General features: G+C 42.1%; 1 protein-coding gene across 1 annotated transcript in view; it reads left to right on the top strand.

Annotated features, from left to right (window-relative positions):
* The window catches only part of fndc3ba (fibronectin type III domain containing 3Ba), a 152,848-nt gene extending 125,424 nt beyond the window's left edge, over nucleotides 1-27,424 (top strand). Inside the window, exons 24-27 of the mRNA XM_049597183.1 lie at nucleotides 3,030-3,254; nucleotides 13,950-14,116; nucleotides 16,689-16,816; nucleotides 22,644-27,424. Coding sequence (XP_049453140.1) covers nucleotides 3,030-3,254; nucleotides 13,950-14,116; nucleotides 16,689-16,816; nucleotides 22,644-22,955 — 832 coding nt within the window. The 3' untranslated portion in view covers nucleotides 22,956-27,424. The remainder of the gene's footprint in view (nucleotides 1-3,029; nucleotides 3,255-13,949; nucleotides 14,117-16,688; nucleotides 16,817-22,643) is intronic.
* Nucleotides 27,425-27,910: the final 486 nt, after the last annotated feature.

The following is a 27,910-nucleotide window of genomic DNA, read 5'->3' as shown; positions in this document are numbered from 1 at the left end:
TAGTTTGGATTTTTAAATGTGTTTTCTTATTAAATGTCATGTTTTTCATTAGAGGCTTCATAACCTTTAGGTGTCCCAAGACTCTGCGGAACGTCTTCAGTACAAATAAATAAAAGGCAGCAGACATTTTTTTCAGTAATGGCTGTTTTCTTTCTTCAGATGTAAGGTTTTACAGCCCTTCTTGTGCATCTTCTCTCAATGCCATCACATTCCATTACAAATACTAAAAGGTATTTAAGTCTGCAGAGACACCTTGAGAGGATGATTGCCACAGGGATTACACATTCAATAAAGCTCCAATGCTAAGGAAGTGCACACTTAATTAAACGGGAGAAATCCACAAAATGTCAGTTACTACCAACAAGTAATTAAAGGGGACTGCGTGTTTCATGCTCGTCACGAAAATAGACGCGTTTGCAGGAAGGTACAATTATGCAACTTGTTTCCTGCTTGCAACATTTTATTTACATTCTAGTAATTTGGTTAGCTGTCATTAAGCTGAGCACAAGAGACTCGGTGGGAGATTCAGTGTTTTGCTCAGCAGGAAAAATGGTTCTAAAAGTGTCATGTACCTTTTGTTCATCTTTACTGTTCGATTTTGTCTTTTCTTGATGAAACAAAATGCAGAGAAACTAACGCTGTATGTATTCTGAACTTTGATATGCAAATCCTCCCCGAGATCCTTTATCTGTAACTCTCTCTCTTCTTCTCCATACCTCATCATCTTTCATCTATATGCTTAATTACCCCGTGGATGGATGAACGTTGCCCTTTCTCATCGGCCCTCACTTGCCCATGTGAATTTTAATGAAAGGTTACAGTTACAGAGAATCGGCAATTAAATGTCAGACGGTGGATGTTTTCTAGCTGAGAGTCTCTGATATGGATGCTAATCAGCTGATCAGACATGGACTGAAAAAAGGTGAGGGAAGGAGGGGGATTCCTAGAAGAAAGGCAGCAGGGGACTTTGAAAAAACAAAAATCCATTCCTGCAAGTGCTTTTTAATTGGCAGGAGATTTGTGTGCCCTTGAGTGTGTGCATGTGTGTGCTAGTATTTTTTAATTATAGATGTATAATGTGCAAAATGCACTGCTCAAAAATAATTAAGGGAACACTTAAATCACATCAGATCTTGATGAACTGATGTACATTGTATAATTTGTTGAGAACAAAATGATGCAACAACGATCGGTGGAAACCAAACTCATCAGCCCGCTGAGGGCTGGATTCAAAATCACACCAAAAATCAAAGTAAAGAATTGAAATCACAGGCTGATCCAACTTATAATAATGTGACTCAGTAGTGTGTATGACCCCTGCGTAGCTGTATGCACTCCTGACAACATCTGGGCATGCTCCTGATGAGCTGGCAGATGGTGCCCTGGGGGATCTCCTCCCAGACCTGGATCAGGGCATCAGTGAGCTCCTGGACAGTCCTGGTGGTACTTGGCAGCATTGGATGCAGCAATACATAACATCCCATAGGTGCTCAGTTGGTTTTAGGTCAGGGGAATGAGAGGGCCATTCAATGGCATCAGTGCCTTCATCATCCAAGAACTACCCACACACTCTGGCCACATGTATCTAACAGCAGTCAGGGTACTGCTGGCTATGACATGGAGGTCTATGCAACCCTCCAAGGATATGCCTCCCCAGACCATCACTGACCCACCTCCAAATGGTTCATGCAGGATGATGTAACAGGCAGCATAACGTTCACCACGACGTCTCCAGACTCTTTCACGCCTGTCACATGTGCTCAGTGTGAACCTGCTCTTATCTGTGAAGAGAACGGGGCGCCAGTGGCAGACCTGCTAATTCTGTTGTTCCCTGGCGAATGCCAGTTGAGCTGTATGGTGCTGGGCTGTGAGCACAGGTCCCACTGGAGGATGTCAGGTCCTCATGCCACCCTTATGGAGTCTGTTTCTGACAGTGTGGTCAGAAATATGCACACCAGTAGCCTGCTGGAGGTCATTGTGTAGGGCTCTGGCAGTGCTCCTCCTGTTCCTCCTCACACAAAGGAGCAGATACCAGTCCTGCTGCTGGGTTGATGCCCTTCTGCGACCCTGTACAGCTCTCCTCGTCTAACTTGAGACTGTGCTGGGAGACACAGCAAACTTTCTTGTGCCATCCTGGAGGAGCTGGACTACCTGTGCAACCTGACTGGGCTGCAGGTACCGCTTCATGCTACCAGTAGTGACAAGGACACAAAACTAGAGAAGAATCAGTCAGGAAGGATAAGGAGAGAGCAACTGTCTGTGGCCACCACATGTAAAACCATTCCCATTTGGGGTTGTCTTGCTTTTGCCTCTCCATTGCACCTGTGTTCACTTTGATTTGCACCAAAGCAGCTGAAACAGATTCACAATCACTTTGGCTTTCTAAATAGACAGATTGAAAACCCTGGAGTTTAACTGACTTCATGTTTCTTTTTAATCACATTGCACAGAACCCAGAATCTCTAGATTGCCTTTTTGGAACCTAAACCTCAATCAAATTGCAGGAAAAGAAAGAAATTGCTTTCTGTTGCTTGGAAAATAAAAAGTTCCTTTCAAATAGCAAATCCTGTAAAACACTGTTCAGCAGTGATTGCTTTTTTTCATACATCCTACTATAACTGTAGATAGAGGGGCGAAAAGTGGGCCAACAAGTCCAGACGTATTTAAGTCTCCTCTGGGAGAGTACATTGAATTGTAATGGGTGAATGGTAATGGGCGAAGGCATCACAGATGCATCCAAGGTCAAAGCTAATGCGCAAGCTCAGCCTCCTCATGGAAAATTACTCCACCATTAGAAAAATAGGTCTGTAACCATGCTGAGAACAAACAAGGTTACGTAGTACATACCCTCCATTAATGTATGTTCTTTTGGTGTGTGACTTTAATGCCTGCACACAACATGCATGCTCCAGTACCTCCATTTCTAAAGACATTTTTCTGAAAGTATCAAGTAGTATTTGAGTGTCTAAGTTTTATCTCACAGTGTACACTCTGTAATAAGTCGTCATCTGTCTCTTCCTCCATTGCAGTGTACATATCCAGGCAGTGAATGCCATCGGCTCCAGTCCCTTGAGTCCACCCCTGCTGGCAAGAACACGCCCCCTCCCTCCGGCCCCGCCCCCACTCGAATGCTCGGCGGCCGGCCCTCAGAGCCTGAAGCTGAAGTGGGGCGAAAACGCCAGCAACACGCACACCCGCGCCCTGCTCGCTGATGACATGGTCTACACACTACAGATGGAGGACAAGAACCACAGGTGGAGCACACACACACAAACACACACACTGATCTATACTGCTCTTACATCACTGTTTACCTCATGGTATAGACTGAGAGGGGTCCAGCTTCCTGTTTTCTAGACTACATATACAGGGACAGAAAAGATAAAATGTCAAACATACCAGATGTACTTATTTACACGGAAACATCACAATAAAAGCTCACAGTTAAGGTGGAAATAGACACATTCTTTGCTTTAATGCACTACTTTGAAGTAGATGTTGATTCACGTGGCAACCTCTGGGGCTGAAAAATAAAGCCAACACACCAAAGTGCCGTCGGTCTAATGATCACATGAGGTTGGCTCCAGGAGCCAGTCAATCCCCATGGACCTCCATGTGAAAATGCCCAGAAATAAACATGTTTACAGTCTGGTACAAAAAATTGTTTTGGTCTCTGTAGCTGATTTCCATGACAACTGTACAGGGAGTGAGTTTTTTTAATAACTAAGCAGTCTACATTGTATTCAGGCTTAAAATTACACATAATTAAGAGTGAGCAGCTTTGAGTGACATCCTGTATGCTGATAGTGTTCTCAACTTCTCAGTTAGATCAATATCGCTCCCAAATATAGTCACTTCTGGCTCTTAAAAACCAAGGAATCCATCCCTTCCTCCGTCACTTCAGGTGTGCCCCAGGGCTCTGTCCTGGGGCTCCTCCTCTTCATCACCTACCTCCTTCCCCTCGGTAATATCTTCCGCAAATTTAACATTCACTTCCACTGTTACGCTGATGACACCCAGCTCTACCTCACCACTAAACCCTTGTCCACTCTCCTGCCCACCTCCCTCACTGATTGCATCACTGAAATAAAAACCTGGTTCACCCTAAACTTCCTTAAATTAAACAGTAACAAAACCAAGGTTCTCCTCACTGGCACCAAATCCACTTTATCCAAAACCGACAGCTTTTCTCTCACTATTGATAACTCTTCCATTTCACCCGTCCCCCAGGTTAAGAGTCTGGGTGTCATCCTTGACAGTACACTATCCTTTCAGTCCCACCCAGCCTGACCTGGTTGACACGCTTTGCACACTTGATGCCACAGCTTCCTTGGTTGTGTTGAGTTCAGACAATAAGCTGCAGGTTCCAGTTGCAGAACAATCATTGTATTAATCACGCCACCAAATACAGGTTGTATAAATGTTCATTTCTTTAGCTTTTATCCAAACTGAACCCACAGAATGTTGCCCACTATATAGTAGGTACAACCAATGTCCATTGAGCAAATGGCATATTTGGCTCTTAGATCCTTCATTTTTAGAGTCTATGTGTTGATCACATAACATAACAGCTTCAGAATAATGACATTATCTGCATTTAGACTGGTTCCCTAAAAGCCTTGCTTCCACTACGCGATTTTTTCTGCCACCAGTTACGATCTCCTGGGGAAATTAAGGCTCAACGAATGGCACAAACCAACCACTGCATAATCAATACAGCTATCGGTAGCTATCGTTGGCTGTCCCTAGTTCCCAGAAAGTATCAATGCAAGTTCTTTACCATCTTCAGTAGTGGAATTGGCGGATGGTGGAACAACAGAAGTAACTGTGGAAAACAAAATGCAGTGTATCCTTTGTCGTTGGTAGGAAAACCGAAAGTGATACAGTCGTCTCTGTAAAAGCGGGGCCAGCATTGATACCACCTTGACGCACTATGGGGGTTTAAGTTGAGAAATCATTTATACATTTAAGGAAGACAACAAGAACCCCAAGTTTTGTTCACACTGAAAGGTCACCATATATCCCTTGTCATTTGATTCAAACTCATTCACAGCAGCTTCCATATACCCTACACCCTCAGCATTACTTCAATGTTACACACTGGGTCTGTACTAGCACTGGACATTAAACGGCTGCATATTGGATGATGAAGTGCATTTCAAGCTGTTTCCCGACTGTGTGTGGTACAGTTCACAGCATGAAGAGAGCTCCACGAGAACAAGCTGTACTTTAATCAGCGCTGAGTCGTACAGCTACAATCAATATCAAAGTGCCTTTTGGGTTAAAGACTGTCCAAACCTATACTCATATTATTTTTCCTTGGGTTTGAAGATGTCTTTGGTTAAAAGAGGTGCTCATCAACACGATACATTCTTCTGTAGAGGCAAGACAAGATTAGCGGGTATTTCATATATGAAGCCTCAGGTACCACCGCGGATTAAGCGACCATGGGCACCACATTTCTCAAACTCTTTAACCCACAGCTAGTCAATACAGCATATTAGGACCCAGCAGGTCAATACTACACACAAACCTCACTCACACAGACACAAGATGGGTAGATCATGAGCAGCTTGAGGATGAGGGAGCTTGTGTGCATGAATGCCCGGTAAGAAGTGCCTGTGTGTTTGTATGTGTGTGTGTGTGTGTGTATGTGTGGAGGGGCTTTTTTTGCAGTAACCAGATGTACCAGCAAGTAGTCACGTTAAGGGCATCTGGAGCCAGCCGGGATACAGCCTCTAACAATCAACCCTCTATTTAAGCCACTGGTCAGACAGGTGTGACAAAGAGAGAAACAGGGAGATGGAGAATTAGCAGACTGAGGAGGAGGAGGAGGAGGAGGAGGGGAAGGGGCAAAACATAATTGCTGACAGGGAGTGAAACACACAGTCGGAAGGAGGGCAGAGGCTCTTATACATCCAAGCAGAAATAGCAAAGAGAGGGGTGAACAAAGTAGAAGGAATAAACTGAAAACCAGTGAAGAACCACTTTTATCTGCCCACCTGTCAGATTGTCTCACTCCCTCCCTCTCTCCTTCCCTCCCTCCCTCTGCCAAGCCCTCTACCATTCTCTTTGGCTGGCTGTCAGTGTTTGAATTAAGGCTTGGCTCCCATCAAGTTGGCACTCAGGTACCTTGGCACCCCTGGAATGGTTCAGAGTGCAGCAGGCAACAGATGGGGCCAGATCCGGCTCTGTTAACCTCTCCGAAACACACACACAAACAAACACAGAGGCATGCACGTAGGCACAAACACACTCCCTGCCAGCAAAATGAAAACAGCTTTCACAGTTTAGAGAGTTTTATTTACCCTTTTTAATTGGCACAGTGATTAATATGGCAGTATGCTGGTCGTGTGTGTGTGTTTCTGTTTCTGTGACCATGCTTGGACGCACTTGTGGATATGCATATTTTTGCATACACCATATTTAGATCTGGTTTTATTTTGAGAGAAAAAAAATGTTTTTATATTGATTAGAATTATTTAGTCGTAAAAGCATGGATTTTATCTATGGCAGGAAATAATAGTAATAATAAATTTTATTTATAGACGTCTTTCACAACACTAATAAACAAAGATAAATAAAAAGTCAGTGACATAAGATATAAAATAACATAAAAGAGACCCTAGACAACATTTTCAGATTTGTTCTCATAGTGCTGCCCATGATTTGGTTGGTACAAATTAAATGGGGGAAAAAAACAAACAATAATAAGAAAAAAAAAAAAAAATGAAAGAATAAAAAAATAGCAGCATCTCCTCCAGCCTAAATACACAAACATTATTTCACTCTCTCCTCTTCATTGCCATCATTTCCTCCATGAGGAAACCGACCATAAACTATAATTGACTGGATTGCCCGATAATGACGACATGTTATTCCTGACTGATTCAAGCTAACTGCCTTTGCTTAGAAATAATCACTTGCAGCTACTGATGGTTGTGTCAGGATGTTTAGGTGTATTAGAAGCTGCATCAGGGGTGTGTGTGTCTGTATATATGTGTGTGTATGTGAGGACCACAACAACATATTTTAGCAACAGAGTGAGGACATTTTGCAAAGTGAGGACATTTTTTCCAATTCTTACTTTTTCAAAGGCCTGTTTGAGAATTAAGACCTGGTTTTAGGGTTAAGGGTAGAATTAGGAGCCATACACATGCTGCATCTTTAACCACATGGAAAATGCAAGGTCGGGCATTGGGCGCTACTTTTTGAGCTTTTTGTTCCAGCTTTCAAGAGCGTGGTGGCAGGTTGCATCTGAGGTTACTTAGCAACCTTAACAAGCATTGTGTAGCCTATTTAACTGAAATCCTGAGAGCAGAGCTGATCTTCTTCCTGAGGCTGTTTATAAGTGTGTAGGCCTATCGTCCGTGGGACAGATATAAAGCTCTGGGTAGCCCTGCACTAACATAATCAACTTTTCTGTGTTTATCGCAGACTGATATTTACGGGAGAAGGGAAAGATATCTGTTGACTGTGATTGGTTGTTCCTCGTCACGTGATATGCAGTGCACGCTGCTGTGTTCTAAAAGTTTATCTCAGGGCACACCCATCATGCCTAGAAAAATAGGCGCTCAGGAACACGTGCATGCCCCTCTTGAGTTGCTCTGGTGTTTGAGCACGCTTGCCGCACGTCTACATTGAAAACAATGAATGTGAGGGCGCAAAAAACATGATGTGTAAGACCCCTTTGATTAAGGTAAGGGTTAGGATTAGTTATTAGTTGTGATGGTTAAGGGTAAGGTAAGGGGCAAGTGAATGCATTATGTCAGTGAGGGTCCTCACAAAGATAGATGTACAAGAATGAGTGTGTGTGGGTTATCAACAGACAGATGGATTGAGCTGGTGTAGATGGCTCCTCTTCCTCCTCCTCTTCCCCCCTTTGCTTTCTCATCACACTCTATTAGAATTAATTAGCAGGATGGGTTTTTTTGATTGATGAAATCACCATGGCAACCAGATGCTTCACTGCTAATAATCATAATGTATCAGGGGAGGCTGGAAGGGCATTTTGAAAAAAGACAAAGTATCGAATCTTGAAATGGCTTCGTAAACAAACATATTGAATGGCCAGCTGCAGTTTCTGCAAATATAATTTCAGATTTTGCTAATAAATTCCATCAGTGTCGTTTTTTTAACCAAATAGCATTACTGTCTATTTATGTTTTTGACATTGCCTGTCCCCCAACCCCGTCTCTCGCTGTATCTTTCTCTTAGTCCGTGGCTGATCTCATTCATATTCATTCATCTCCTTTTATTGTTAGACAGATGAATTCACCTCAGGAGGACCTCTGGAGAAATGTGCGCCCCCTTTCATAAATTTCAACCCTCCCACCTCATCTTTTACCCTCTTTGTTTTTCTCCCAGCTACCCCGCCACGTCTTTGTGGGCGTGTGTGATGATAAACAAAGCTGTTTTCTCAGGTTCATAACGTTGAATCCCATTTCTTTACTTTCCTCCCTTCTCCTTCTCTGCCCTTCTTTCCCCCCTCAGCTTATTTTTCCACCCTTATCTCCCTGTATGCAGACTTGTTGCTTGTGTTCTGTGCTCCCTCGCTCATGGCTTTTTCATTTTCACTTGTTTTCCTCACTCCGTCTTTGCCCTTTAAAAGCTGTGTTTATTTGATTTTTCTCATTTCTCTTTCTTCTCCTCCTTCTTATTACCCAAAATGCCTCCTAGCAGTGGTATTGGGAATGTGTAGGCACCATGGCAACATGCGCAATGCAATTAAGGCTTAAACCTTCTGATAATGTATTATAAATGCATGCAAGTGGAAGAACAGGCACAAGGCGCAAAGCATGGGTGGAGGTGCTGTCATTTATAAGACTTAACCATCCACACATCCATCACTATGTCTGTCCTTCAGCCTTTCTTAAAGGAACACTACACCTGCCAGATGACAATTTTTATGTCAGATACTCACCCTGCTTTATGTTGAATTTGTGAAGAAAACTTTTTCGTGTATGCCTTTGATGATCAAATAATCCAAAAACACTGAAAGTTCTTCGTAATTCGAAGTCATCATGGTCAAAAATATACTGAAACGTCCTTCGCACAACTTCTGTCGTATAATCCTAGTCTCATTTATCAGTCGTATGCTCAGTAGTTCCCAAACACATGCTGAACTTCACAATTAAAAACTGAACTGAAAGTGAAACCAACCTGTGTTCTCATCAAAGCCAGACTCCATTGACCTCACTGAACATGGGAGCTGCTGGTGTACAACTGTATCGATAGGTGGATCATTTGCGTTATTGTTTGACTTTGGTGAATTCGAGCTAACCATTGAAAAACACCAAAGTCACACAACAACGCAAACAAACTGACAAATCAAGGCAGCGGTTGACCAGCAGCTCATGTGTTCAGCAAAGTAAAATTACTCTTTGTTGTACTGTTAAATGGAGTCTGGCTTTGAAGTGAGCATAAAAAATTTCAATTCATTTTTGAATTCTAAATTTTTAGCACAAATGCATCTGTATGGGAAATACTGATCACACGACTGAATAAATGACACTTGGATTATACTGCGCAAGTTGTGTGAAAGTTTGCAAACAGTTGTTTTGATATAGTTTTGCCTTTGACTTCAATTCATCAAAATTTTCTTAACTTTTATATTCTTCGTTCAATGGAGGCGTGCAAAAAAACAGAAAGTTTTCTTGTCGAATTCAGCATAACACAGGATGAGTAACTGATATTTAAATTTTTATTTATTTAAACGTTTATTGATCAGGGACAAATGCATTAAACATTATTTCATATAAAATTCAAAACAGATGTCATGCATACAAGTTTCTAGCTGAAGCTAATTCGCAGCCCCTGTCCCTGGTTAGGCTTTTGCTATTAAAACAGAGTTTGTGTGCAAAGTTAAAAACAGTTCAGAAACATTAATATACAAAACATATAGACAAAGACAGAATCAGGACGTAAACAATAAGCAAAAACACAAAACAGTAAAGGGCAGTACACTAAATGAGTACAATAATATATAAAAGTAAGTGTTGACAGGCTTCAGTTTCAGCCATCGTTTTACTTTTGTGTTAAAAGCCTTGAGCTCTGTCAGTGTTTTTATTTCAGATGGTAATGTATTCCATAGTTTGGTACCTATTACTGAAAAGGATGACTGTCCCAATGTTGACCTGCGTTTCACTGTTCTACAGTTACTGCTTGTTGCACTCCTAGTTCTAATTCCACTGTTTTGTTTGTTCACTAGTTGGCAGAGTGTTTCTGGGGCAAGGTTGTTTACACACTTGAAAATCAGTTTTAAAAATGAGAGGCCTAGAAAACTGTCAGAACTTAAAAGATTATGTTTCTTGATAATTTGGCAGTGGTGCCATCTAGCAGGTTTCTCATCCATTACTTTCAGTGCCTGTTTATACAGTGACCTAATTGGTGCAGGTGTTGTTTGATTAGCTTGACCCCAAAAGGTTGCACAATATGATAAATGGGAAAATATCATGGCATGCATGAACTGTTGTGCCGCCTCAAGGGGTATATATTGTCTAATCAGACAAAAGCAGTTTAAATTAGTTTTGACAGTTTTACACAGACTCTTACATGTCGATCAAACTTCAATTGAGAATCTAAAATGACACCTGAAATGATCATTTCATGGGTGAACTGTTCCTTTATGTTTAGTTCTTGCATGTTCTGTCTTTATCTCTCCATCCATATCTACCCATGTGTCACCCAGACGTTGCGCTAGACTTTTTCGTCGCCGGTCATTTTGACCGACAGGGTCATAAAAATCCGATCATAATCTATTTTTACCGGTCATTTTAATTTTTGTTTTTAAATGATAATAAAGATATTCAAAGGCATTTAGTTTTCATTCGTTCGTTTTTAATACATCCAACAAGCAAGTTATAAAGTGTGCATTAATAAGGACATGAACGAAAAGATGAACAGACATCCACACACCCGTGCCATTAGGCTTCGCCCCGGACACACTGGACGGCACTAACGCGTCATTATCGTGTCCGGTGTGTCCAGGGCGTTATGTAGCCTAGTTATGCCTGTAGGCTCGGTGACACAAAATTAAACTTGTAATTAAGTGAATAGGGTATTGAAAAATGTGTTCGGTTATGCACTGTTGTGTTTTTTTAAATTATAAAACACGGTATTTTCTCCTCACGTTCCTCAGTACGTGCTGTTATTTTATTTTGAAAATTGGCCGGATTCTCTCATCTTTTCTGTGTCCGACTTCCTGTTTGGTACGATCCGCTCTATCCAGCTTGACAGAAGCGCTCGCGGCTCGCGTGAAAAATAGATCAGACGCCGAACTGAAGAGCTGCCTCCGCGGGTGCTCCACTCTGCTCAGCGGCCTGTGTGGACAGTCACATAGGTTAACATGGGCGCTGACTGAAAACTGCCTCCGCTTTTGGGCACCGTGCTTCAGTTCCGCGTCCGGTGTGTCCAGGGCATTATGTCAGCAACACTACATGAAGCAGATGAATGACTTTTTCTGTGCAGTGTGAAAACGGCAGCCACTGACTGTGCACTCTGCCGCCAAGTGGGCAGGGATGGTAATTGCAACCGGTCAAAATGGCCGATGGCCTTCAGATTTTCCGGTCATTGTTGTAAAAAACCAGTCAATGACTGAGAATATCCGGTTAACGCGACCCCTGGTGTCACCCAGCCCAACCACTTGTTGATTCATCCCTTCATGTTCTTCATTCCTCTATTCCTTAATCCTTGTATTCAGACGTGTTTTTTTTTACCTTATGTACACCCACCTGTTTTTCCACAAAGCCATTCAGCCACTTTGAAAGCTGTTTTTCTGGCTCTAATGCTAACCTTATGAGTCAGTAGCCATGCGTGATGCATCCCTATTCGGCAATAACTGCTGAAAACATGTATTCACTTGTTTATTTGACAAGGATAAATGCATACGACATTGCTTCATATGTAAAATACAAAGTAGATGCAATGCATAGAGGTTTCCAGCCATGGCTAATTTGCAACCCCGTCCCTGGTTAGGCTTTTGGAATAAAAACAGCAAATGTAAGATGACTGAGCATGAAGTAATTCAATACAATAATAGAACATAACTAGTAGAGTAGTACTGTACTGTACTGCACAATCAGGGTTCACAGGCTTTGTCTAACCAATGTAAAGGGAGTACAGCTATTAGTTAGACATAATTGCTAAATATCTGATGGTAGAACCAAACAGATTCTTCCTTTTAGTATTTGCAAAAAAAAGAAGGGTTTATATTTATGAGAAAGCTTTTAAGAGTTCACCTGCTTTTCAAAAAGAAATGCAAGGACAAAGATGTTTGATAACGCTTTGCCAAAACAAATGTTTGCCTTTGTGTGTGTGTGCATGTGCGTGTGTGTGTGTGATGAATGATTGCCGGCTCATTGGAAAGCCCATTGTTGTGTTGAAAAATGGAGGACTGGTACAGTTCGGGCACAATATGCAAACTTGACAGGCAAATGAAATATATAAAATTCTTTGTGGTATCGGTGCAAAACTCAAAACCCTTCTAACCCCTCTGTCTCTGTCCTCCTCTGCTCATCGTTGTGGTTAATTGGTAGGCTGTTTGGCCGCGGGCCGAGGATGCGGTTCATCTCATTAACTGTGGCCTGGTGATTGTGTGTGTGTGTGTGTGTGTGTTTATTGTTTGTGCTCTGCTGAGAGTTAATTGTTTTGATGATGGAAAGCTATGATGATGGAAAAGTCGATGTAGTTACTGTAGATTAATATGAAACATTGGTCATTTTTTTGGCTGTGTATCTGTCGGAGTCAACAGAGAGTAAACGTGTGAGTGTGTGTGTGTGTGTGGGTGTTAACTGTAAGTCAGCGAGGCAAAGGATTAATAACATCATATATCAGCCGTAGAAACGCATCACTTCTCTGTAGTGCAGCTATATAAAGAGCTCGTCTGGAGTTATAGCCCACTACTAAACCATGACCTCTCTCATATCTTCTTTTCCCCTCACTCTCCCTTCTCTTTCCTCTCGCTGCAGATCCTCCATCATCGTCTCTGCTCCTGTAATTACCAGTCACCTCGCTCCTCTTCCTCCTTTATTTCTCATATCCTCCTCAGACTTCTTCCCTCCATCACTGCCTCCTATCTTCTCACTTGCCCTGCCGCCTTTGTCTTCCTCTCTCTGTTCCCTCTTTCCCGTAACCCCTCCTCGCTCAGACTTTTACCTTATTGTGCTGAAAGGCTGATAGCGGAGATAAATAACCCCCTTTTCAGCTTGAATCCCCATTTCCCCCCCACCTCGCTCATTTTCTCACTTATCATCTCTCCTTCGCGCCATCAATCTGTCCATCTAGCCGGCCAGAAACTTTTTTTGAGTGCTCGTTTCCATCAGATTTGTGACTGCGGCCTGTCGGTATTCATCCTGTTGTGTTTATAAATCACTGCTATCTTTGTGAAGATGCTTTCTCCTCTATTCCCACCAGAGTTCTTGTTTCTTTTCAAGGTCTCGGCTACCTATTTCTCAAGACAGTCCCACCTGAATGAACTCCTTAGAGACCAAACACAGACCTGAATTAACAGTAAATCTGCACGTTGTCTATATATGGTTGAGTCAGCAACGTCACGCACCCAGAACTGTTAATAAGCACAGTTAAGTGGTAATGCCTGCTGCAATGAGTCATCGCGAGTCTCGGATGAATGCATCAATCCAATCCTGAACGCGCACTCGAAAACTAGTTTGGTGATTAGTGCAGCCCAAGTGTCGATGCCTCATCCCTCAGCGCTCTTGTTATCCAGGTTTTCTAACTGTGTTTCTCTATCACCACATCTCGTCCTTCCTCTAATCTATTCAGAGCGCCATCGCTCCGTCCTCTCACCTTCACCCCACTCCTCACCTTCCTTCTTATCTCACTTATTCTTCCTCCCTCCCTTCTTCTCTCCTCTTTCTTATTTACAGATTTCCCATTTAGATTTGTGATTCATTGTCTCTTCCTTCCTCTTCGTTATGTCGTCCGTCCAGGTTTGTGACCATCTACCGCGGCCCCAGCCACACCTACAAGGTCCAGCGATTGACTGAGTCCAGCAGCTACAGCTTCAGAATACAGGCCATCAGTGATGCTGGGGAGGGTCCTTTCTCCAACACACACACCTTCTGCACCACCAAGTCTGTACCCCCTGCCCTCAAAGGTAAGCCGATAACGATATATTAAATGGGACCTTTTCTACTTTTCCTTATTTTCTGTCATATCAAATGACTGTCTGATGTTGGCAACGTTGGCAAAATAATCCCTACAAGAAAAAATCTTGCGCTTCAGACCGTTCTGAATACTCTGTTTTCAACGTTTTCAAGACAGTCTGATGTCTGTACCTGCTGTCCTTATATGGTCATCTGCCCCAGGCATGCTACTGCAAGTGTTTACATTACGATACCTACACTGCTATATGAAGCTACATGAAACATGAAATTGTAGTTGCCGGTGATGTTAATTTCTCCCTAATTTCAGATCATATTACATCTGGAACATGTACACTTGTGGTTGAGAAGCTTTCATTGGTCATTTGAGATAAGATTGATAGAATTAATCATGCAATTTGGAATAAGCTAACCTATTTTGCGATATTTGGTCTTTTAATGTGGCGTGATTAGCATAATATTTAGTAATTTGAGGTACATTGTGTTATTTTTGTGAAATTTAATTTAAAATCTTGACGTCATATGTTTTACATATTTTCACCTCTTCATACTCTAAAAGGGTCCTTTATTAGCAAGCTAACGGTAGCTTTGTTGGCAACAGTTACACCTGGCAGTTACTAAAGTCCAAAGTTTCCACCAAAGACTTTTCGGTAGGGTACCTTTGAAACCCTTCAGACATGGTACCTAGACCCTAGCGTTTCCACCGCGAACACAGTGAGGTTGCACACCAACATTTTCAGCTGCAGTGAGAGTCTCTCTCCATGGGATATTTAAAATTAGCAGCTTTGTGCATTTAGTCCTTCTCAGGCAAGCTCAGGAGGTTTAGTGTTGCCAGAGCCCACAGGAACGATGCTCCGCAAAGCTTTTTTTTTCTCCGAGTGAGGATTAGAATATATGCTGTTCATGAAATCCGTATCCATAGAACAATTAAAGTAATGGTTAGTAAAAGTTGTCACATTTACATTTAAGGTGTGCTGATGGATTCACATAATCAGCAAGTTAATGTTCCCCATTAAAAGTTGCTGGCAGTCGACCCAGTGAATTATGAAAAACACATCCTTTCACTTTATAGTTACAGATAACTAATGTACGTAAAACTCTCCACGGTATGAACAGTGGTTACATGAGCCTCAAAACCAGCCACAACTCAGCCCTGAGCAGAGTGACCGTCCTCTATCGACCAATCAACAGACTGCAGTGTTCACAGCTCCACCTTTTAGTACCAGATCTGTGTGCTAGGTACCCCAACAGAGGGGGGACCAAACATGGGGATGGTACAGAACAGTTCCATTGGTACCATCCACAGCTTCTCACACCGAACTGAACTGTACCGTAGTGCTCGGTGGAAACAGGGCTTGAGTGTAAATATAGAGATTATAAAGTTGATGTCACAGCAGGTCAAATTGTTTGGATGTGGGTGCCATCTTGTGACGATCAAGATGTGTTAGCTGTCCCTGATACGGTGGTCCAGCAACAGTATTTTAACAAACTAATCACAATAAACAACATAGGTCCACGTGACTTAGCAGCCCAAAGCTGGATTACTGACCCTGATGCACTACCTCCACTCACAAATCCGGACATTGTAAACTATCTTGTTTCTGGACTTAGTAAACACACTTCAATAATAAAGATAACAGAGCGCGTGCTTCACAAGATGGCACTCCACCCCACCACACAATTATTTTCCATCTGATCTAAGTTTGAACTTCTAAAAAGCTGTTACAATTGTCTCCAGCAGGTCAGAAGTTACACTGAATGGCCCCAAAGAGGTGATACACTTACAGGACAAGAAAAGGCAATCCAATTGTTCCTGTTCTGCTATTAGAGATGACATGTTTACTGTCACCTCGCTAGTTATTGCCTCCAGTATGTTGTCTTTGCTGTAAACTGAGGGGCGGTGGCTTATTATAGCTACAATAATCACAGTTAAGAGTATCCTCTCAGGTGATATAACAGGAAGTATTATGGGTATGACTGTCAGGCTACTGACATATCCATAAACAGGTAAATAACAGCTTCAGGGGCGCCAAACGTCCTCTAAAGAGACCGTCTGCAGTGCATGTGCGCCGTGCAAACGCTTCTCAGCCATCAGCTTTCATCCACAACAACAGGAGTTGACACAATCCAATGAATATGGTGGACTTTAGTGAAATATATGCGGTATTTAGCAGAGATATTAATGCAATCGGAAATGGATTCTTGTTATTATGTTGTTGTTGTTCCCAGCAGTGTAAAATGACATTATCATCTAGGGGTATTATTGCTTTGCCACGCAATTATCAACACAGAAAAACAGAATCATTGCATGCGGATAATCTCTTCTCTTTGTTGCGGCTTATGTCCAGGATGATGGATGCTAGTGTTAATTAAGTTACTGTTGTCTGGCCTTCTGAATGCATTCTTGCAGTAGTAAAGGTAGTAAAGGTAGGAGAGAATACAGTGTGTCTATTTCTAGGGAGGTTGAAGTTACTTTTAGGAGACCCAGATGCAGAAAATCCAAGTATTTGTATGATATTGTATTTTTTCTAACTCTTCTTTTTTTCATGCCATTTCTTCCAACAGCTCCCAGAGTGCACCAGCTGGAGGGGAACATGTGCGAGATCACATGGGAGACTATCCCACCAATGAGAGGAGATCCTGTGAGCTACGTGCTCCAGGTGCTGGTGGGACGCGAGTCAGAATACAAGCAGGTTCGTCCCGCACAGACACACACACACAAACACGGGTCATTTGAGGATAGTGTTGAGAGCTCCCACGTCTCTGCGGCTCCGCTTCAATAATTTGGTTCATTCTTAAAATTGTAGAGGTGTGTACGACTGCTGGGGGGATATTTTTCTTATCTCCCTAAGAGAGAAGGAAAATTCAGTTTGCATTGACAGGGGAAGGCATTACGGAGCACTCAGCCACCCACACACCTAGACACAAATTTGCACATTGCAGAATCTCACACACAATATATGTCTTCCCGCACTGTGAGATAGAGCATTCTGAAATTGAAGGTACTTTGCAGTGCCAGCAGCATTTATTGAATGGTATTGAAGGGTTTTAATGAGAATAACAACACAAAAACAGATGACAAAAAAAAGATTTTGGCTCTGCTTGGAAACTGGGGATTGGATGGCTGGCAGTCGGAGCGATGAGCAGACTCGTAAGCTGCACACAAAGAGACATTTGTCTTCAGGGACGTTTTAGTCTCCGTTATTGAATTACTGAATGGTTGGAGGGAGGAAGTGCTGATACTCACCAGGAGACAAAACTGCCGCTGTGTGTGTATCTGCGTGTGTGTATATGTGGGAATGTGCGTGATGTGTGTTTGCTCATTTCATCAGCTGTCAATAGAAATCTGTGATGCTGCTTTTCAGACACTTATATGCTTCCCTTTGCATGTGTGTGTGTCCTCTTTTTGTGTGGTTCTTCATTCATGAATAAGAGAAACAGGAAGTTCTGAAGGCTAAAACTGCAAGTCAATATCCGTTTGCGTGTGATACCCCCACACAGACGCACACGTAGGGTCCACCTGCTGCTTGAAAAATCGTGTGTTAGCCACTCTTACACGCACAAAAAGACATGCCTATGTTCCCAATCAGCGTTGAGTCCATTTTGGTTATATAATACAGGCTTACAAATCAGAAATTTGCCCTTGAATGGCTTTACATTCTGTAAAGCATATCACACCTTCAGTCCTTAGACACTCAATTCAAATAAGAGTCTCCCAGAGAAACCATTTACAGGAAAAAACAACTGAAAAAAAGAACTCAGAAAGGGTAACAGAGGAGAGACACCTTTTGTATGTGTATTAAATGACACTTAGTCACTTCATCAGATTTGTGCCTGTGTGGAGCAAAACCAATGAGCAGCTTCTCAGTTTTGTTAGTAACTAACAAAACTACAGTTTTCCCCTGTAGGTGTCTAATTTGTCATTTCATAGTATCTTTTCTAAAAGAAAAATGCATGCTTTTAGAAGCAAATGAAAATTGCAAAAATAGTTGTGTGGGGTTTTTTTTTCTATTAAGTTAATTGAAAACCAAAGGCAACTTGTTCCAGTGTACTTTACCAAGAATGCTGAATAAAGCTTTCCCACCATGTTTTAACATTTTATGACTTTTTATTCCTTACCAAGCGCACACATGCACACACACATACACAGTTTGTCATGCAAACTGGCAAACACGCCTCTATCATGTTGTGATTTATGCTACACAAACGTTACCACTAATGATGTATATTTAATCTAGCTCACCCTAATTCTTTCAGCAGGTGCAATAGATATGGATGCAGCAGCTTCTTTAATAGTTTCACCCATTTTCCGGATGTGTTTTGCAGTACAAAGTCTTTGTGTTCTACCACAACATTACACAGTGTAACCCCACTTATGTGCAGAACATAAGGGATTTGCCTTGACGGTCTTTAGCAGTAATGTTGTTCGTGGCCTCCAGTCTCTTTTAGAATCCATTTTGAAGTTCTTTTGATCACATACAAGGCTCTCAATGATGTGGCACCGGAGTGTATAACTGAGCTTCTCACACTGTGCCGTCCAAACAGCCTTCTTAGATCTGCTAGTCTGGGTCTTCTAACTGTCCCAGAGTCCAGGTTAAAGACAAAGGGTGATCAAGCCTTTTTAGTTCTTGCTCCTCTGCTTTAGAGCAGCTTCACACTGAACATCAGATCAGCTGACTCTGTTCACATCTTGAAATCTCATCTAAGAGCTAAGGGCCTGTCCCAATACCCACACTTCCCCTAGATATACCCACTTGCACTTGGTTGTGCGCGTTCACATTTAGGTTAGTGGTGTCCCAAAACAGAATTGAGGTAGTGGAAGTAGTTTCCAACACTTAAAACCCGCCCTAGATTCCAAGGGAGCCCCGACCCACACTTTCAATGAAGTGGAGGATGAAACATCTTGGGAAGTCAGCAGCACCAGCAAGTTTTGGAAACCAATTTGTTACTGTACGATCGGAATGTCGGCTATACAAACAACAGATGGTTGGACTAGCGTCATTCTCAGAACCCATCGGCTGTATTCGGCGTCTGACTTCCAGCAGATGGCGAATATAGCCTCTGGGGGCAGACCCCCGATTTTTTGGCATTCTGGTTTGATTTGGGCCGAGGACGTGAATATGCTTGACCATTGCGATGGATTCAGAGTTTGCAATGACGCCAATTATGTTCACCACACGGACCGTTCAACCTGGCAACAACTGCAGCCGGCTCAAACGTGATTGGTCAATATCACGCGGACTACAAACAGCCTAAAACCGGAAACCAGGGCTCTTCCGCTCTTCTTCCGGAGGCAAGATCTCCAAGGTTTGTCTACAGACTCTACATTCACTATAGAGACTAGACTAGCGTAAACTCATCAGCAACTCGGTTGAACACAGTGGCAAAATATTTAAACTAATCGACCTACCCGAACAAAATCGATCAGATTAGAAGACGTCATAGGCGCCTCTTCTTCTCCGCTGATTCATCAGACGGAGAAGAATAAACATAGCACACGCCACAACACAAGCGCTGAAGTAGGCATCTTAAAACCTGAATGACTACCAGTATTTGCGTCACTACTACGCGTGATGTATGCCTGCACGTCGGCCACACTGATTTGGATGAAGTGGTGTCTCATTTCTTAGGAAAAGATATCTACCCTAATATTTCTCACTTCCCTCATTAAGGGTTATCTCGCAAACGAGGGCACTCAATACCAAGTGGAAGATTTAAGGGGTAGAAATGGGATTGGGCCTTACTTTTGTAGAATGGCCTTTTCTGTCAGTTGATAGACTTAGGGAGTGTATGTATGGAGTGTATGTTTCCTGCACCCTGGAAATCTTATCGTGCTTTCAGCTCAAAAAGTGCTTAACAAATAAAGTTATTATTATTACATCTTCACAACGAGAAACGAGTTTGACGACTCACGGAAAAACTACAATGATTAGTCAAATTTGCGGACAAAATTGCAAGGTCGCGCAGAATTCACGAGGATTAGTTGAATTTGTGTTATTTGTTGCAATCACCACATCTCAACATCCTGGAGGGGCTGTCTATTAAATAATATGGGAATGCTCATCCACCCCTATCGACACATACAGCTGGGCATCATCAATTTTCATGACTTTTCAGTGTAAATATTAAACAGGTATACGTATTGTGCTTCTACAGTCACAAAAGCAAGAAGGTGACCTGTCACTTTGTCCTTTACCTCATTGCAGTTTAATGTGATTGACGTTTTATGAGACAGCCTGTAGAGTTATGTAAAAGAAATGGGCAAATATGGGCTCTTTGTCTTACACAAGGACATTTCATGAGGACAGACCGGCCATTACATGACACGCAGATCTGCAACCTCTTATCAGTATTTTACAGTGAAGTGATTTTCAAGTGAGTTTATTTGTGCGCCAGTTCCTGAATGGAATTTACCACTTGATAATGAAAAAAGAGGTTTACTGGAAGATGAGTTAAAGTGATAGGGTAAAACATGGCAAGATTTGTTTTCATGGACTTGTGCTGTATCAAATACTGTATGTTTCAGCCTAGGAGTGATCTAAGAATGTAGTCCCAGTCAAGTATTAGGCAGGCAGGGAACAGATGACAGAAATCTGAAACCCTATAAGTCCTTTATTTATTACTTTCTATAACTAGCAGTAGTTAAAACTCTAAGCAGCACTTGAGTAGGCGAGATGAGTGGTGGCAATAACTGCTCATATTTAATAGGGTTACAGTGAAAGTTCATGTTAAACGTGGCCAAAATTTCAAATAATGACATAAACACATGCAAAAGTAATCCCTGTGAGCAAAAACCTCAGACCGTTCTGAAGACTCTGTTTCCAGCGGTTTTTCTCCTCTGGCTACAGTATGACATCATAGTGTGCAGAATTTCTTTATTTGGTCATCTGCTCCAAGCATGCTGCTTCAAGTGTTTACATTGCGTAGCCTCTATTGCTACATGAAGCTACATGCTAATGTCAGGGAAACATGTAATCGTGGTTGCAGAAGTTTGAGTCCGATTTTGGATCATTTTCCTGCTGAAACATGTCTCGCTCTGTTTAGGAGCTTTTATTGATGATTTGTCACTGTAGAAAGTGTCGCTATTCTGAGTAACAGTCATTCCCCGGCTGCAAGCACACTGCTAATGTATATGTAGCTACATGCTACATACGTCAGAGAACTATGTAGGCTAGTCTTGGTTGCTGATGTTGTTTATGTCAATGTCTCCCAACTGGTGGGTCAGGGGTTGATTCTGATTGGACCGCAAGTGACTCATGAACGTGTCAAGGTTGTAAAAAACAGTTGAAGTCCAGTACATTTCTAACACAGATGTTAGCTTTAAAGTGCCGTTTCATGCCGTAGAGTGAGTGACGAATGTTCAGCGCGTTCACACCAAATGTGATTTGACAATTCGCATTGCGTTACTCATGCGAGTTGGAATGTTGCGTTGACTCGCTTCATACGCACAAAAAACTTGCGTCATACGTTAAATTGATTAATCGATAAATGGACTTATGCCGGTGCATCCTCAGCGTCATACAACCCTGTAGGATCTCAATGCTGATTGGTTATTGTGGCGCAAATTAGTCGCTGAAGTTAAGATTTTTCAACTCTCATGAATACATGTATGACCCAAAATCACGCTACGCGTGTCATTCACGCCACTTAATTTGCACATCATCGTGCCGCTTGGTAGAAATTTACATCTAATACCGTCTTGTCATTGACTTTACATGTTGTTCACTCATGTGAACTGTTTTATTCGCACCCTTTGCTGACCTGACAGTGACAGCAAACTGGGTCAGTGATATAGCCAAGCGCAAGTATGAATATTTTAAACTGTGTGGACCTCGAACTGATGACTAAGGAAACATCTGGACCCTGTGGCTGGACCAATTGGGAACCACTGGTTTATATCTCCCCGATTTTGGATCATATTCCTGCTGGAACATGACCGGTTGTACATGACCAAGTAATGTGAGAACTGGAGGGCTTAAAGACACAGGCACTAAAACAGAGAATCTCAGACAGAAGGTGAATACAGGTGTTCCAGCACGAAAATAAAGTGTTTTTAGCATGTAAACATGTTCTAGTAGAAACCCTAAATATAAGTGTGAACCTGAAAACAAGCATAACAAGTCCTCTTTAAGCATTTCAAAAAGCTGGGACTCAGGATGCTCTGGAGGGGGGCTGAACCTCTCTCTGCAGTATGACCATGACGCTGTGCCGGGTGTGCATTCTCATAATTTGACTTACATCACTTTCCTTTGTAAATAGGCTCCTGCTGAGAGCTTCACCATGCCCACATCATGAAAACAAGGCAATCATATGCCACTGTGAAACCAAGCGAGCATGCAGGACTCTACTCCAACAAAACACCAACCAACTCATTTCACTCATGAGCACTCCTTCAGTAAAATCAGCTGGCGGGCGTTGAGTGTTGATGGCTCAGTCTTATGTGTGCTCAATAATGGGAAAAAACTGCCTATGTGTTTACAACCTGGGTATTAAACTTCCTGTCTTTCTCTCCCCTCGCAGGTTTTTAAGGGAGAGGAGGGCGTGTTCCAAATCTCTGGTCTCCAGGGCAACATAGACTATCGTTTCCGAGTGGGCGCCTGCCGCCGCTGCCAGGACACGTGCCAGGAGCTGTGCGGACCACTGAGCCCCTCCTCCTTGTTCACGCTGCGTCGCCAGGAGACGGCATCGTCGGGAGAGCTGTGTGCCGTGGAAACGGGCAAAGGCGCGGGCCTGATCTCCAGCGACGAGCGCTTTGCGGCGCTCATCGTGTGCGTGTTCGCGGGCTTCTCCATTCTCATCGCCTGCTTGCTACAGTACTTCTTCATGAAGTGAGGGAATTTTAAACTATAGGATAGAAAGAGAAAGCGAAATCACAGAGAAACTTTAAAAAAAAAACGTCTACGAAAGAACCGAATGAAATCAAAACAAACACTTGAGATGTACTTCTAAGGCTATGTATGTTTTGTTTTTTTTTTGTTGTTTTTTTTTTTAGTCAAAGTATCGAGTCTGGCTTTTCCTCACCTTGTTCCTGTTGTCTTCAGCCTTCACTAAGTTCGGTCTCATTTCTCTCTACGTCTCTGTAGTCTTTGTGTCACTGTCCGTCTCATTTGTTAAGGATTTCTGTCGAGGGAAGCCTTGTCTTAGCTGTACCTCGGTTGGGAAATAAAACTGATAATCAAGCCTTAAAATAGCTGTGAGCAAAGCAGTTGCTCCTCAGACTGACTTGCATGTTTTTATTTTGTATCTTTTTAAAACATACTCGATTAGAGAACGTGTATATTTCTTGACAGTCATTGCCTTACTTTTTTTTTTTTCAATGTGTAATTTTTTTTTTTTTTTTTTTTTTTGCTGCAGTCTTTATTCATTTCAGCCATATTCCAATGTAGGCCTACAAAGCTTTAGCCGTTCATACCTTATTATCCAGTTTGTCGCTACTCTTACAGACTGTTGGTCAACTCATGCAATCTGCACCTGCTTTCACACACACACACACACACACACACACACACACACACACACAGACTGACAAACATACACACATGCACACATTCACGATCACACTCATGCAATGACGGTGAGAAACGCACATTTTTTCCTCCTAAGAAGTCAATCGCATATCAGCTCAGCTTTTAACATTCAATCACTCACTCATTCAGCTACCAAAGTGATGCAATCCATGTGTGGTGTAAGATGCTGCTATCCTGTGATTTTATTATATCTAAGAAAGAATGGAAAACCAGTAATCTAATATATATACACACAATCTATATATATAAATATATATTATAACAAATATCTATGATGCTATAAAAGTGATGTAATATAAGTGATGGCAATGTAAGGTCTGAAGTACAGTGTGAAAGGGGAGGAGTCGACTCTAGGTGCTCACAAACAGCAGCTCTGAGGTCAGTTCAGCAGCTCGAAGGAGCCCTTAAACACTGGTCTTGGATCAGAATATGAACCGTTGTAGGTATTCGAATGTTGGGCATAAACTGGCTTTAGGAAGCAGGGCTGGGATCGTGATTGGCTGCAACTTAACCAGGAAAGGGCTGACTGGCTCTAGGTCAGCCCTTCCGTCGTTCTACCATCTCAAGTACCATTGCTCCAGCCTATTTATCTGTAGCTTTAGTAGCGATGTGCCCGTAGCGTCACAGACCCAGAGGTGCTAACAGCCTGCCAAGCTAACTGCCCTTCTCAGAGCTCTGTGTGTTAACCAGGAAAGCCATTAGGAGTTAGCTTGAGCTTTACCCCCCGTCTCCTTGAAATTTAGCCAGCCAGAGCAGTGCTGAAGCCGTAGTTTCTCCTTGCAGCTAGTCTGTGAATCGATACATTTGAAGACTCTTCTCCTCTTTTCTCCTCCCCTGCAGCATAATTATCCGTGATTACCTTTTCGCTCTGGCTGCTCTCCTCTTGCTTTCAATCCATCCTGTCTTATCTGCCCATGCGCCACTCTCTCCGCCTCCTCCTCTCTTCCCCTCCTTCTGTTCTCTCTCTCTCTCTATTAAAAGGTGCTTTATTGACATGTAATCAGAGCAGTAGCAAGTCTGTGGTCTCTCCTCAGACGAACATGTTCTCTGGGGATTTGAACTAATGTTCACTAACCAAACAAGCCTTTGACAGAACAGAACACAACTCAACAGAACAGGGCATTCTGACACACGTTAGTTAACCACCCTCCCGCCTGACTCCTGAACCCCCCCTTTAATCCCGACCCGAAAAACAAAGCCAAGGTACAGCCCAATACACACCCTGATGATCCAAAGAAGTCACCCTCACCTGCTTGATTATTGTGTGACATGTCTACTTTTTGTCAGGTGGGGTGCAGGGGAAGAAAGGATTGGGTGGGAAGGAGGGGTTTAGCGCCGCCGCTCAGCTCTGATTGGCAGCCTGTAACGTACCTCAGGGATAAGGCCTTACAGAGGGGAGATCTAATCCTGTCATCCCCATCGCTGTCATCGTCGTCATCATATTAAGCCTCTCTTCCTCCGTTTCTCTCTCTCTCTCTCTGTGTCTTCCTCCCTCCCTCCTATCTTTCATTTTTTTGATGCTGTATCTTGTCCTCTGTCAATGCTGTGCCTTGCTCCTGTATGTGTCAGTAAGCAAAGTGGTTTACTAGCTCAAAATACCTTTGCCAAAGTTGATGGGAAAGTTAAGGTAGAGTTCTTTTCTAGGTTTTATTTATACTATATATTTGCATACAGTACTTTACATGCCAATTACAGTGCAATCTTCATTTATTTATTGTTTAAAGATTAAGAGACAAGTGTAGTTATATACTAATTTTTTTCCTTGTAGCATGTTTTTTTTTTCTTTTTTAATTTTTTTTTTTTTTTTTTTTTAATGGATGTATGTTAGATTGTATGATTAAGGCCAGCATTCCTTATCTCAGTAACCCTTTAAGTATTTCTCTTACAGCTGTTGGGAACGTGTAGCTCATCAGTCCATGCATTGCAGTTATCATTGCCGTTTTTCAAAACATGTAACCAAATGTATTTTTGTTATTTTTTTCATCTCCTGTTGCGGCCGTGCACAGCCGAGCAGTTCTTGTAATGCTTAGAGAGACATGTAGCAAAAAGCAAAGGCCTTAGGGGTCAAGTTCAAGTCATCTGTATTGGGATAAACGTCGCTGCCTTTGGCTTATTTTTTTATTTTTATTCTCCTGATTAGTGTTATAATGAAGCTTCTGATATCTTTTTACTGTTTTATTGCCAAAGCGCAGGCTTCTCGTGTCCACTAGATGTTGCGTTCGCAGTCGTCTAAAGGGTTCTGTGATGTTCTTCTGTAACGACACAGCATTATTATTATTGTTATTATTATTCTCTCAAAAGGAAAAAAAAAAACATTAACTTGATCTGTGATTATGCTTCTTTTCATATTATCTTTTATTATTTTGTTTTGTAAAGCAAAAATGTGCCATTTTTGAGATGTGTAGCCCCTTTCGGAGTTTTTAACACGGCCTGATTTCACACTGAAAGGTTAAAATTTAAAAAAGAAAAAAGGCAAAAACAATCATGCGATGATTTCAGGCAGATGATGACAATAATAATATTGACGATTCCTTGTTCAGGCTAGTGCTGGTATAGCAGTAGTTAGTATTTTGTATCCAGTATTTTGCTAAGAGATGATATACAGAGATATCTATAGAGCTATAGAATGAGATGGTAATACATTATGACTAACAGAGTTGAAGCACTTTTTTTATGCCGAGCATTAGTCTTGATGAGGTTAATGTGAGCGAGAGGAGACACGAGGTCCATCGCTCTGTTCCAAACACTACTGCCAACGCCGTCTGTTACATTCATTGGCATTATTCTGTCGTTGGCGTCACTGTGACATTGGCATTACTGGAGCATGGTTCTGTGCTTCTCAGATGGCACCCTGCTCCCTGCGGCAGAGCAGGCGACAAAGGAAGTACAGTTCATGTGGTTCCTTTCTCAGACGTGCTCATGGTGTCTACCTAGCCTGTTGCATTATAGTCGACAGGTGATATGTGAGGTGTCCTGTCCTTAAACCCCTGATGTTATGTTGCCCACCCACAGCCCCCCGCCCCCTTATTCCCCCCTCTTCAAGCCTTAATGCCCCAATGGGAGAGCAGAGGTGTTTGGCCAAGCTCAAGCCAGTCATGTTAGTGTTGTAAAGTCCGAGGTTAACGCCATGTTAACCGAAAGGCTGTGTGTTTGTGGGCAGGGTACTCCCCCATGTGCTTTGTTGTTTTTTTTTTTTTGTTTTTTTTTGGTTTGTTTTGTTATTTTCAAATGCTGGTGATTTTATAGACACCCCGCCCCCTCCCCTACCCACCCACCCTGCAGGTCCTGCACATTTGGCGGGTATGTTGAGAACAAGAGACAATTTTTTTGCCCAGCAACCCCACGTCTGTGCCTTCTGATCAGTTTTATTTTACTTTTTTTTCTTTTTTTTTTTATGTTTTGTACGTTTTACAGTAAGTAGAGAATTTTGACTGAGAATTTGGCGATTTGACAAACGTACAGAGACTCACAGGTATTTAACTATTTTTTAAGCGAGACAAAAAAAGAAACATATTTTTACCTCACGATTTAAAAACAAACATTCCAATGTTGTCATGGTCTACGAATTGAGAAAAAAAATAAGAAATTCATGCATTTCTTCTTGTATTGTAAATGTTAGACAATTTCATATGCATTATATAAAAGAAACTGCCATATCAATTTTAATGTATAGATTTTTGCAAATACTACCCTATGTATGTAAGACGTAACTGTATCGGTAGCGTATATATAATATATTTATGCCCAATAAATGTTTTGATTTTTTTTTTCTGACTTTGATTGCACCTGGATGTTTTATTGTGTGTGTCATTATTCATCAGCACTTCTACTGACATATTAGGTAGGGGTGTAAATAACAATACCAGTAATTTATTTCAGGGTACTGGTATTGGTACTAGTACAAAAATAATAAAGTGCTGAATTTGATACCTTTTTCGTGCCTCTGCCGGTGACAGCTGTGACCAGAGGCATTATGTTTTCACACTGTCCATACGCCTGTCATTTGTCTATCCATACAACACTGGTCTCATTCTCAATGTATCTCAAGATGGCCTTGAGGGAATTACCTCAGATTTGTCACAAACATCCATTTAGACTCAGCCATGAACTGATATGATTTTGGTCGTCAAAGATCAAGGTCACTGTGACCTTACTTTCGTCTCATTCTCATTAACTTGTACCTCAAAAAGGCCCTGAGGGAATGTCCTCAAATCTGGCACAAACGTCCACTTGGACTCAACTATGAACTGATAGGATTTT

The sequence above is a fragment of the Epinephelus fuscoguttatus genome, linkage group LG14 (genome assembly GCF_011397635.1).
Source record: "Epinephelus fuscoguttatus linkage group LG14, E.fuscoguttatus.final_Chr_v1".
NCBI lineage: Eukaryota > Metazoa > Chordata > Actinopteri > Perciformes > Serranidae > Epinephelus > Epinephelus fuscoguttatus.
The sequence above is the reverse complement of the archived record's forward strand: the minus strand, read 5'-3'. Positions and strand labels throughout refer to the sequence as shown.